The following is a 13,033-nucleotide window of genomic DNA, read 5'->3' on the forward strand; positions in this document are numbered from 1 at the left end:
CTAGCCTGAGGAATAATTATTCTGGAATAGCAATTTTAGTATATTTCAAAGTGCAGGCAAGCCCTTTGAACTTTTGTGTGTTTGTGAAGAGGGAGCTAGAATCAGAGTGTGGTAGTGAAATATATTTTTTGGTTAGTCTCTAAGGGTACATCTAACCTGCAAGCTTCTTTTGAAAGACGCTTTTACGGAAGAGACCTTCTGAAAAAACTTCTTCCGAAAGAGAGCATCCATACTGCCAAAGCGCATCGAAAAAACGATCTGCTTTTTCAAAAGATAGCGTCCATTCCATGTGGACGCTATATCTCATATTTAAGCTGTGATTACTATGGATGGAGTGGCCATCAGGGCACCTGTGCTTTTTTCCTCTTTCCTCTTCTTTCAAAAGGACTCCTTCTTCCCTGTCCACGCACACCTTTTTCTGAAAGATCTCTTTTGGAAAAGACGTTCTTCCTCATAGAATGAGGTTTACCAATGTCGGAAAAACCCCTGCGTTCTTTCAATTTTCTATTGAAAGAATGGAATAGCAGCCTGGATGTACGTGAAGTTTTTTCGGAAAAATGGCCGTTTTTCAAAAAAACCCAAAAAACCCTGCAGTCTAGATACACCCTAAGTTGCTACAGGACCATTGCTGTTTTTTAAGTTTTCTTGTTAAAATCAATATTTTTTAAAATTCAAAACCTTCTAACTTCTTTTGGTTCTTCTTTGTAACCATGAGTTTCTATCACTATAATCTTCAACTTTCCATCCCAATTCTCTCTGATGGCTGCTCCTGTATATTGCATCTTGTCTTCATTTAGATTGTGCAAGCATTTTGAGGCGTTGGTGTTGAAGTCATTGGAGCTATTCTGACTTATGCTGACTGAGGTTCCAGCTCTGTTTTATATATATGACAGAACTGACTTTGTTTTCTGGAGGGTTCATGTATTTTTCTTACATTTCATGCATTAGATTTCAATATTTGTTTCTTATTATTTCTTGAGTCTAAATGTTGTTCTTTTATTTATAGTGAACTTTGTGAACAATTGCCAAGTCCTCATACTAGCATTCTCTTGGGAGATGCCTACATGAATATTCAAGAGGTTAGCATAAACGTTTATAATACATCAGTAGTAAATTCAAACATAAATATATTTTGAAACGCTGAATTTAAATAATAATTAATATCTAGCACTTATATAGCATGCAATAAATATTGATGAATCCTCTGCAAATATATTTCTAGCTTGTAATATTACATATAGAAATAACTCCCACTTCTGTCATTTTTAGCCAGATAAAGCTGTGGAAGTATACGAAACAGCTCAAAGAAAGAATCCTTTAGATGCAGCACTGGCCAGAAAAATTGGACAGGCATATGTGAAAACTCACCAATATAGCAAGGTCTTGAAAATAAATAATTTATTGTTTTTCACTGAGCATTTTAAATCATAAGAACAAAAAGAAATAATAAAATTGAATAGATGGCAGACGTTATAAATGAAAGCTTCATTTTGACCTACCATAATTCTATATTTGGGATATTATACTAACATTTTAAAATTTCTTTATAGGCTATTAATTATTATGAAGTAGCTCTAAAAATGAGCACACAGGACTTCTTATGCCATGATCTTGCTGAACTTCTCCTCAAACTCAAGAAGTTTAACAAAGCAGAAAAAGTTCTGAATCAAGCTCTAGACCATGACTCTGGTAAACATTGCCCCTTCTATTCAAATGTGCCCGGTGAATCATTTACTATATGTAACATTAATTTCTTCATAAGTAATTATTCAAGTTAATTATATTTCTAGATTGAATACAGTTACACAAGCATTCAATAAATATTTAAATTGCGTAGTATGAGGGCTCTTTCTTAGGCCATGGTATACACATATGTTAGTAACACAGAAATTCTTTATTATGTACTCCAAAAATCAGTTTTTGTTTCTGATGTCCAGAAAAATGTCAGTTTAGAAAGATAACATGTTACCATTTTAATCTTTCAGTTAATAACTTGCCTTCCCTGATGAAGGATGTCAAGAGCCTGATTTTATTGGCAAAGGTTTACAAAAACAATAAAAAAGAAGAAGTGATGGAAACTTTGAACGAGGTAATGAAGAAGTTGTACAAGTCATATATAATGTTAGAGATCTTTCCTAATCATTTATCAATAGAAATAGCTGAAGTTATTCGAGTACATGCAGTTGTGTATCCCACTTAGGTGTGTGCATGACCAGTGTGCTGAAGCTACATAATTTTGCCTGGCAATACCTGTAGGAGTACAGTGCTCACTCCTTGTGGTGTGCCTTTAGCCTCTCCCCTGACTATATAAGGTGGCATTACCACCTTGACCTCCCACCCTTCAGTTCCTTCTCCGTGTCGGTGGCTGGAGCTGGAGCTCTGTCATTTTCACTTCACAATCCCTTCTCAGTTTCTTAGAGTCTTCTCTGTACATAATTGCATAGTCAGTTAGTACCCTACTTAATGTTAGTATAGTTATTTGGCCTAGGTGATGGCCCTCACCATGGTTGAAGCACTACATGTCGTTTGGCAAATCATATCAGTGGTCCCTTTATGAGGGGGTTGGTTTGTTTGGTGTGAGGGTCTTGAGAGTTCAGTTTATACATTTTTCACAAAAAGAGGTCAGGTGACTAGAGATGTTTGCTTTAGCAGCACTATCTCAAATAGGCCAAGAAACCTGTTTTGGCACTAACAACAAGAAGTCCTATGGCACCTTAAAGATTAACAAATTTATTTTGGAATAAGCATTTGTGGGCTGATTCCCACTTATGCCCAAATAAATCTATTAGTTTTTAAGATGCCACAGGACTTCTCATTGTTTTTGCTGAAACAGACTAACATGGTTAACCCTCTGATGCTTGTTTTACTCTGTAGCTTCCATCAGATTGGCAGCCACCTTTATTCGGTATGAGTTATTTAGGACATCTTGGAGTACCTTTAGATTTCAGGTCTTGTACTGAGTTTGTTAAAGATCCAACTGGCTAAGATTTTTGTATTTCATCTGTTCAGGGGTGGTTGGTATTTTTGAAGACCATGGTAGCGAAGTTCTTGAAAGGAGTCCTTTGTCTCCACCCACCAGAGGGATTACTGGTTCCTTTGTGAGATCTCAATACGTCTCTGATGGGACCTCTGTCTGAGTCTTTGGAGTTTTCTTTTCCTCTTCTTTGTCAAAAGACTATCTTTCTGCTGGCTATAACATCGATGGGAAGAGTATGTGAATTGCAAGTTTTGATGGTAGACCTTCCCTTATATGCAATTCTTTAAAGACAAAGTGACCTTGTAGCCACATCCTAAGTTTTTATCTAAAGTGGTGTCTTAATTTCACCTCAGCCAGGCAGTATATCTACTTGAGTTCTGTCCTAAGTCACATTCAGTCCTGAAGGAGTGCCTTCATTCACTGGATGTCTGGGTGCTACCTTGCCTTTTACCTGGACAGGACTAAACCCTTTTGTACTACATCTCATCTGTTTGTATTTTATGCAGACCAGATGAAGGGGGAGAGAGTCTCTTCTCAGGCAGTCTCCATGTGGATAACTTCCTGCATCAAAGTATCAGAGGGGTAACCGTGCTAGTCTGAATCTGCAAGAACAATGAGAAGTCCTGTGGCACCTTATAGACTAATAGATTTATTGGAGCATAAGCTTTCATGGCCAAAGACCCACTTTGTCAGATGCATGTAGTGGAAATTCTAGAGGCAGGTATAAATATATAGGCATAAGAAAAGAGTTTCAATTAAGAGTAAGGCTAGAGATAAGGAGGTCAATTCAGTCAGGGAGGATGAGGTCCACTTCTAGCAGCTGATGTGGAGGTGTGAACACCAAGGCCGTGTCCAGACTCAGGGGTTCTTTCGGAAAAAGTAGCCTTTTTTCGAAAGAACTTCCCCTGCGTCCAGACTCAAGCCGCGTTCTTTCGAAAGTAAATCGAAAGAACGCGGCTTTTCTTTCGACGGCTGTACACCTAATTTTATGAGGAAGAACGCCTTTTTCGAGGGAGATCCGTCGAAAGAACGTGAGTCTGGACGGGGGGAGCCCTTTCTTTCGAAAGAATTGGCCTCCAGGAAGAAGCCCTGGTGGACAATCTGGGGCATGAGTTGCACATCTGTGGTTCCTGGCTGCAGCCATTCCTTAAAGGGACAGGCACCCTCACAGACACTTGTTGCAGACAAGGAGCCAGAGCACACGGCGACCTTGCTGCAGCATGTCCCAGCCCCAAGACCGTCCTGGCCCTTCCACAGAGCCTTCTGAGGACCCAGCCAAGGGCTCCAAGCGCCGGGCACCATCCTGGTCTGGCGCTGAGATCAAGAGCCTGTTGGAGCTGTGGGGAGAGGAGGAGGCCTTACAGGCCCTCAAAAGCCGGCGGCGAAACGCCGAAATTTATGGCCGCATGGCTGAAGCCCTGGCCCAGAAGGGCCACTACCCCCGCACCCAGGACCAGGTGCGCTCAAAGGTAAAAGAGCTGCGCCAGGGGTACGTCAAAGCCAGGGAGGAGAGCTCCCGGTCTGGGGCAGCCCCCCACTACTGTCCCTACTACCCAGAGCTGGACCAGATCCTGGGTGGCAGTGCAGAAGCACGCACACCACGGAGGTTCGTGCAGTCCGGACTGGCAGACCCCGTGGTGGACGCTCCAGAGCAGGAGCTACAGCACTCTGGAGACGGGGACATGGTCCCAGAGGAGGAGGAGGACAGCGAGGAGATGGCGACCCTCACCACCTTGGAGCCAGTCACCCAGACCTCTGAGGCCTCCCAGGCGTCATCTGGCGCAGGAGAGGAAGCAGCAGGTGAGTACAGTGAGGTTGTGTCACACCCGGGGGGGGGGGAGGTAGGTGGGTGCACAGTGGGTGATGCACAAGGGAAACCTGTCATGCTCAGGCTGATGCCCAGGTCACACACACACACACAGTGTGACCTTCAGAATGTCTGCTTCCCCTGTCTCAAGGGAGAGGGCATGCCCTTTTGGACAGCTGTTGCACACATGACTGATTGTGATAGAAATGTAGCCGTGTTACTCTGATCTGAGGAAGTGGGTCTGGCCCAGGAAAGCTCATCCCCTAATAAACCATCCTGTTAGTATTGTAAGTGCTACAGAGTCTAGTTTTTAGGACTGATTGTGTCTTCTTCTTTTCCTCCACAGCCGGACCAGCCGTGGAAGAGGGCCGCAGCACCCCAGCCCCACCTCCATCTCCATCTCGGGGACATGGGAGCCGCAGACACAGGCGTGTCTACGCGGACATCCTCAGACAGCACGTCGAGGCTGTGCAGGAGCAGAACTCCATCCTGCGACAGAGGGTGGAGGCAGAGGATCGCTGGCGTGATCGGCTCATGAATGAGCTGGTCCTGCAGCGCACGGTCCTGTACAGCACCCTGAGGGAGGTCAGCGGCTTGCCTGCTGCTGTGCCTGGTCCTGCTCCTCCAGCACCCCATGATCCCACCCCACCAAACCCCCCTTCCACAACAGCATCCCTTTCCCCCCTTGGACCTCCCTCTCCCCCATCCCCCACAGTTCCCCAGCCCCTCTCTCCCCCTGGCCCTCCTCTCCCCCAGGCTTCCACGTCCCAAGAGCACCCCAGCAGCCAGCCAACCGACAGGTGCACCACCCGATCCCGTAGCCGGGGAGCACCCCAAACACGAGGCCCAGGCAGGAAAGGGAAATCTGCCAAGCCCCGTTCAACCTGATCCCCTTCCCCCCTCCAGGTTTCCAGTCCCCTTCCCCCTCCAGGTTTCCAGTCCCCTTCCCCCTTCCCCCCTCCAGGTTTCAATCACCCCCATCACCCCAGTTAAAGCACAAACAAAGGGTTAAACGAACTGTTTCTTTATTGTATATAGTTTTGCAACAACAAAAATGAAAAAAAAATTTGTTATGTTTGCAACATTGTTTGATAATATGTACAAAATTATAAATAAGTAAACAGAACATTTTATTTTGAAACACACCCTGGTGTAACAGATGTGTCCAAACTGGGTCAGGAGATGGGTTGTGGAGGGAAGCTTCTATTGGGCCAGGGCCCAGTCCCCAGGCAGAAGCCCCTCAGTGCACTCAGTCTCAGTGGCCTCCACTGGAGAATTGCTCCCGGAGGGCCTCCCGGATGCCAACTGCAGACCGGTGAGTCTGGCGGATGGCAGCTGTCCGGGGCTGGGCAAAGAGCCTCTCCTGGGCATCAGCAGCTCTCCCCCACCCTGGTAGGAAGGCATCCCCTTTCCTCTCCACGAGGTTATGGAGGACGCAACACGCGGCCACCACCTCGGGGATGTTGGTCTCCCCCATGTCGAGGCGTGTGAGCAAGCACCGGAATCTGCCCTTTAAACGGCCAAACACACATTCGACCTGGTTGCGAGCCCGGTTAAGGTGAGCATTAAACTACTCCTTGCTCGCATCCAGCTGACCGGTGTAGGGCTTCATCAGCCACGGCATCAGGGGATAGGCGGCATCACCCACTATGCACACCGGCATGTGCACATCCCCAACTGCAAACTGGCAATGGGGGAAAAATGTTCCTGCCTGAAGCCTCCGGTAGAGGTACGAGTTCCTGAAGATGCGGGCATCGTGTGCCCGCCCTGACCACCCAACACAAATGTCCGAAAACTGGCCACGATGGTCGACCAGGGCCTGGAGGACCATAGAAAAGCAGCCCTTTCTGTTTATGAATTGGGCTGCTCGATGGGGCGGTGCACGGATTGCAATGTGTGTCCCATCGAGCGCTCCTCCGCAATTGGGGAAGCCGAGGGCAGCAAAGCCGGCCATGACGCTGTCCAGATCCGGTAGACAGATGAGCCTGTTGAGCAGCTCCGAATTGATGGCCCTCACCACTTGCAGAACGAGACAGACAACAAAATGTTAGAAGGGGTGCCTTATCTCTTAGGAGGAGAACCCACCGCCCACCTTCCCTCTCAAACAGCCCGGGAATCCCCTCCTCAGAACCCCCCCCCCCACAATTCAGGGTGAGTGGAGGAGCTCCCTCCCACTCCCACTCCACTTGGCCCTTCCTGACAGTCTCCCTTCCCCCCACCCCAAACTGTGACTGTCCCCAGACAATGACTTACCTCCATCAAGACGGCCCCGACAGTAGATCTCCCCACGCCAAATTGGTGTCCCACGGAGCGGTAGCTGTCGGGGGTTGCCAGCTTCCAGAGGGCAATGGCGACCCTCTTTTCCAGGGGGATGGCGGGCCGCAGGTGGGTGTCTTGCCGTTCCAGAGCAGGGGCGAGCCAGGTACACAGCTCCTGGAAAGTGGTCTTTCTCATCCGGAAGTTCCGTAGCCAGTCTTGGTCATCCCAGATCTCCATCACGAGCCGGTCCCACCAGTCAGAGCTGGTGTCAAACCTCCAAACACGCCTGTCCACGAAAAAGTTAGGAGGCAAGGGCAGTGCGGCTGCCTGACGGAGGAACCCCTCGTACCTCTGGTCTGGGAGCAGCTCGGGAAGGAGCCTCATGACAGTGTCATGAAGATGCAGCAACAGCTGCAGTATGGTGGTGTGGGGCCATCACCTGCCCAGGGGCAGCTCTGGCTCCATGCCAAAAAAAAGGGTCTGCAAGCAGAAAAACCTCAAAAGAAAAAAGCTGCTGGGGTGTCCCAGGAAGCTGAGCACTCCAAACCAGCACTGCAATGCCTTGCTTAATTCCTCGAGGGACAGCAAAGGCAGCTGCAGGAGCAGAGCAACGGGTGTTCAGGAGTGTCCCTTTAACCACGTGTCTCTGCAAAGGGCAGGCAGGCAGCACCCGGAAGGAAATGCTGCCCCCATGCCCTGGCAGAAGCAGTTCCGGGTGGCTTTGAATTTCGAAACAGCGTCCAGCAGTCTGGACGCTCTTTTTCGAAATAGCGGATTGATCTTTTGATCCGCGCATTGTAGTCTAGACGCGCTCTTTCGAAAGAGCCTCTTTCGAAAGATGCTTTCGAAAGAGGCTCTTTCGAAAGAAGCCTGCAGTCTAGACATAGCCCAAGAGATGAGAAACCGCTTTTGTAGTTAGCTAGACATTCACAGTCTTTGTTTAATCCTAAACTGATAGTATCAAATTTGCAAATGACTTGTAGCTCTGCAGTTTCTCTTTGAAGTCAGGTCTTGAAGTTTTTTTTTATTGCAGGATGGTTACTTTTAAATCTTCTACTGTGTCCAGGGAGATTGAAGTGTTATCCTACAGGTTTTTGTGTATTGCCATTCCTGATATCTGATTTGTGTCCGTTTATTCTTTTATGTAGGGACTGTCCAGTTTGGCCGAGGTATATGGCAGAGGGGCATTGCTGGCACATGATTGCATATATTACATTGGTAGATGTGCAGGTGAATGAGCCCGTAATTGTGTGGCTGATCTGGTTAGGTCCTGTGATGGTGTCGTTGGTGTAGATATGCGGGCAGAGTTGGCACCGAGGTTTATTGCAGGGATTGGTTCCAGAGTGGGAGTTATTGTGGTGTGGTCTATAGTTGCTGGTGAGAATTTGCTTCAGGTTGGTGGGTTGTCTGTGGGTGACAACTGGCCTACCTCCCAAGGTCTGTGAGAGTGGGGAATCATTGTCCAGGATGGGTTGTAGATCGCTGATGATGCGTTGGAGAGATTTTAGCTGGGGACTGTAGGTGATAGCCAGTGGTGTTGTTATTTTCTTTGTTATTTTCTTTGTTCCTGTCTTGTAGCAGGAGACCTCTGGGTATACGTCTGGCTCTGTTGATCTGTTTCCTCATTTCCTCAGGTGGGTATTGTAGACTGGAGCAATACATAGAATGCTTCTGCCGACGTACACAGGCAGAGATGGTGGAAAACCAGCATTGCTTGCCCCATAACCTCAGCCGTGCGGAACGCAATGCCATCAGAAACAACTCTGACATTATAATCAAAGAGGCTGACAAAGGAGGTGCTGTTGTCATCATGAAACAGATCTACATCCTCAGTAATCTACAACCTCTCCTGGACAATGATTTCCTACTCTCACAGACCGTGGGTCTTTGCCCACGAATGCTTATGCTCCAATTAATCTGTTAGGATATGTCTACACTTGCCCCCTAGTTCGGACTAGGAAGGCAAGTGAAGCATACTGAAGTTGCTAATGAAGTTGATTAGCATATTCGCGGCTGGTCGCCATTTTAAAAAGGGTTTTGGATCCGACTACCGCATCTGCACACGTCAAGTTAAATCGGGCGACCAGTATTTTAAAATGGTGATCGGCTGCGAATATGCTAATCAAGCATGGGATATTTAAATCCTGCGCTTCATTAGCAACTTCGGTATGCTTCATTTGCCTCCCTGGTCCAAACTAGGGGGCAAATGTAGCTATACCCTTAGGCTGTGTTTACACTGGGCCACTTATTCCGGAAAATCAGCCACTTTTCCGGAATAAGCTGCAAGCTGTCTACACTGGCCGCTTGCTTTTCTGGAAAAGCAATGACGATCTAATGTATGAAATCAGCCACTTTTCCGGAAAAGCTATGGCACTCCCGTTAGGGCAAAAGTCCTTTTTCCAGAAAAGCTTTTCCGGAAAAGGGCCAGTGTAGACAGCCAGCTAACGCTTTTCCGGAAAAGCAGAAGAAACGGAAAAAAGCGGTTTGGACGCCAGGAGACCCCGTAGGAGCCCTGGACTTCCTGGTAACCCGAGCTCTTAAAAAGCTCGCAGGCTGCTGGGTGCACGTGGCAGGAGCGTGCCGCAGACCCTGCAGCCTGAGCTCTGCCATGTGCCCCTGTGCTGCCCAGCCAACCATCTCACCGCGCCATGGCAGCTCCAGCCGGTGAGCCCCTTGCATCCCCAGCGGAGGAGGCCCCCAGGGGCCGCAAACGGCGGGCCCCATCCTGGACCCCCAGGGAGCTGGAGACCCTCCTGGACCTCTGGCAGGAGGAGGAGGGTCTCCACGACATAAGGTCCCGGCGCCGCAACGTGGACCTTTACACGCGGCTGGCCGAGAATCTGGGTCAGCAGGGACACCCCGCCCGGAACTGCGAGCAGGTCCGGGCGAAGGTAAAAGAACTGCGGCTGGGGTACCAGATGCCTGCCCCTATTATGAATGCTTCCATGCATTTCTGGGCCAGCCAGCCCCACAAGCCCCGGACGTGCTGGTGGACACCTGCGAGCCCCCCCCTCCCCCGTTGTCCGACTCAGCGAGGCGGGGGAGGGAGAGGACAGCGGCGGCGCATCTGCTGGAGAGAAGGCCAGCGTTGTCACCACCCAGCAGGCCCCCTCCAGCAGCTCCTCTGAGGCTGAGGCCGGGGAAGAAGCCACGGGTGAGTCTTTGCAGTTTGCACTACCAAAGGGCGGGGGGCGGAGGATGGGGGGTAGGGAGCCAAGTGGGGGTGGAGGGCAGGGGGTAGGGGGAGAGCATGTCACTCAGGCCACGTGAGCTGCATGCTGCGTAGCATTAGGCAGCAAGCAGCACGTGCAACCACGTACAGCCTGGTGACCGAGCGGCACGTGGCTGCGGCAGGGAGCTGCAGGGCATGCCTGGGACCGTGCTGCTCACACACATTCGGCGGGACCAGGGGGAAGGGTGGATGCCGGCTGGAACCGGCCAGGGCCCCAGGGACTTAGCCCAAAGCCCGCACCTCCGCCAAGGGTGCAGCACGGAGAACGGCACACTGTCCCATGCCTGGCTGTGAGGCACAGCCAGCTGCTGTTGGGTACGCTGCAGCGTCACAGTCCTGTGACCGTGGCCCCCACCGAGCCCCTCGCCTACTCCCAGTGCCTTGGCTGGCTCCCCGAAGGGAGTCCCCACTGTGGCCACACCTGTCCCTGGGCTATTGGGCTTGCAGGAGGGATAGTGGGAGGGAGAAGGGCCCCTGAGTTTTGCTGCAAGGATGGGAAAACCCCCCACCCAGTCACTCTTCTGGTTCCGTCCGGGAGATATCCCACGCGAGGGGATCTGAGAGCCCAGACCGCCTCTGCCAGATGTGCTCCCAGGCACTGTGTGGGGATGCATCTCGCTCCCTGTCAAACACCAGTGATTAGCCCAAAGCTTTTCACAGTCTCCACCGGCAGGGAGTTCCACAGGTGAACACAGCACAAGCACCCTCCCGCCCTCCACGGGGCCAGGACACAGACTGGTGCTTACAATACTGGAGGGAGGACCCTACTCCAAGGGCGGTCCTCCTTGCAAACATACAACACGGGGGCAGGGGGGAACCGAGTGGGCCCAAGCCACACAACTGTGGGGTCACCTGGGCTCGGGTGGAGGGCATGAGGTGTGGGGTCAGTGGATGGCCTGCCTGACTGACCCATCCTTTCTTCTCTTCCCTGCAGCAGGACCGAGCACCAGACCCTCCACTCCGGCAGCAGCGGCACCCCCAGCTGGCCAACCCCAGAGGCGCAGGCTGCGACAGCGGGACCAGCTTCTTCGCCGCCATGTAATCGCCGTGGAGGCAATCCAGGCCTCCATTGGCGAGTGGGTGCAGGGGGACCTGCAGTGGCGGCAGGAGGGCTGGGGTGACTTCTTGACAGAGTGCTGAAGGATGGGCAACTCCATGGACATACTCACAGCACACTTTGTGCACGCCGTGCACTATGGCATGGCTGTACCCCATGCCCCCGCCATCCCTCCCGTAGCACAGCACATCCCCCTCCTGCCCCTGCTCCTATCCCTGCTCCTGCCCCTGCTCCTATCCTAGCTCCTGCCCCAGTTTCTGCCCCTGCTCCTGCCCACCTCCCTGTGCAGCCTGCCCCGATGCGGCCTGCCCAGCATGTGCAGGTCCGCCCCCGAAGGAGCGCTCGCAGGGGCCACCCGTCCCAGTAGCTGCCCCCCCTCCCCGTCCCAGTTGAAGGTCTCCCCCCCTCCTCCCCGTCCCAGTTGAAAGTCTCCCCCCCCCCCTGTAAATAAAAAGTTCTATGTTTCAGTTGATTCTTGTGTTGGTTACTGTGTTACTCTAGTAACTGTAAGAAATGATTTGAGATGCCGATTAGCCACTTAAATTTAACAGGGTTACAAACTGTGGACAACAAATTCTTTAATCTATCACCAGGGGGGCCCTTTTTAAGTGGTCATTGGTTTGTGGCGCATAAATAAATACTGAGACTTTTCAGTAAAATTTAAACCACAAACTATATTTACATAGCTAACAAACAAGCAAGAACGGTTAAAAGATGCACACTAAAGATTATTAAACATAGTCTAGACGCAGAGAGGACAATTGGGTAGTGTTGCTGGCAACCTCAATCCTTTGGTCCTTCCGGGCCTCAGGAGAGGAACAGCCAGGATATTCCTCGACGGAAGATGACGGCAAAGCTGGCAACCTCAATCCTTTGGTCCTTCCGGGCCTCAGGAGAGGAACAGCCAGTTGATCCCTCGAAGACGACTGGAATCAGGTACGCTGACTTGAGCCTTCCACACGAACCCTGAATCCTCTTCGCTGTTTTTCGGGACAGGCGATGGTGGCCTAAACCCTAGCCTAAACTAAAAAGAAAAACCCTAACTAAGCCCGACGCACCCGATGAACAGTCACGATGATGGCTGATGTGCTTTGACCCGATGCTTTACTATTGGGCGGAGGTCAGGGGAGGGGGTGGGGAAGGGCAGGGGATAGGAGGGAGTAGTCTGGGGAGACCCAGGCGACCCTACTATGGGGTTTGGGCAAACATGTCCACCAGGGCCTCTCTGATGTGCACTGCATCCTGGCGCGCCTGGCGGACAGCAGCTGTGTGGGGCTGTTCGAATGTCTGCGCCTTGGCTGCTATCCATGCAGGGAGGAAAGCCTCCCCACTGCGCTCCACAATGTTGATGGTGTGGACGACCTGCAGAAGGGTTCAGAGAAACACAAGGGAACACATCACATACGGCAGGGGTGAGTGTGCGCTGCCTTGGGCCCCCCCCCCTTGATTCCCTCTGTCCTCATGCACACACACACACACACACGCACACGCACACCAGGGCCCCCTCCCCCCACCAGCGGGCCTGTGCAAGGGAGGGACGGCCCAAACCCCTGGGTGACCCAGCCTGGAGTCTTGGCTGTCCCTGGGCATGGAGTGCAGCACCCTCCCCTCACCCCACTCCCCCTGGGACTTATCTCCACGACGATCACACCGACGGTTGATCTTCCCACCCCGAATTGCTGTGCCACCGAGCGGTAGCTG

General features: G+C 51.0%; 2 protein-coding genes across 6 annotated transcripts in view; both read left to right on the forward strand.

Moving 5' to 3' along the window:
* The window catches only part of TTC21A (tetratricopeptide repeat domain 21A), a 69,921-nt gene that overhangs the window by 37,650 nt on the left and 19,238 nt on the right, over positions 1 to 13,033 (forward strand). For 4 of the 5 annotated variants that reach the window (XM_089776795.1, XM_075922843.2, XM_089776794.1 and 1 more), the window contains 4 exons: positions 1,007 to 1,079; positions 1,270 to 1,380; positions 1,551 to 1,689; positions 1,986 to 2,089. In XM_089776795.1, coding sequence (XP_089632921.1) covers positions 1,007 to 1,079; positions 1,270 to 1,380; positions 1,551 to 1,689; positions 1,986 to 2,089 — 427 coding nt within the window. The remainder of the gene's footprint in view (positions 1 to 1,006; positions 1,080 to 1,269; positions 1,381 to 1,550; positions 1,690 to 1,985; positions 2,090 to 13,033) is intronic. The other variant, XM_075922846.2, reaches the window with a different exon arrangement.
* On the forward strand, positions 2,099 to 11,760 carry LOC149525460 (uncharacterized). Its single transcript, XM_089776796.1, has 2 exons — positions 2,099 to 4,777; positions 5,131 to 11,760. The coding sequence occupies exons 1-2, from the start codon at positions 4,198 to 4,200 to the stop codon at positions 5,670 to 5,672; spliced, it is 1,122 nt and encodes a 373-aa protein (XP_089632922.1). The 5' UTR covers positions 2,099 to 4,197; the 3' UTR covers positions 5,673 to 11,760.

Source organism: Pelodiscus sinensis, chromosome 2 (genome assembly GCF_052426305.1).
Source record: "Pelodiscus sinensis isolate ZL-2025 chromosome 2, ASM5242630v1, whole genome shotgun sequence".
Classification (NCBI taxonomy): domain Eukaryota; kingdom Metazoa; phylum Chordata; order Testudines; family Trionychidae; genus Pelodiscus; species Pelodiscus sinensis.

Bases quoted from the DNA above. Each gene is read 5' to 3' on its own strand.
- LOC149525460 (XM_089776796.1), top strand. From the start codon at position 4,198: ATGTCCCAGCCCCAAGACCGTCCTGGCCCTTCCACAGAGCCTTCTGAG. The intron at 4,778-5,130 runs GTGAGTACAGTG...TTTCCTCCACAG, and splicing joins CGCAGGAGAGGAAGCAGCAG to CCGGACCAGCCGTGGAAGAG.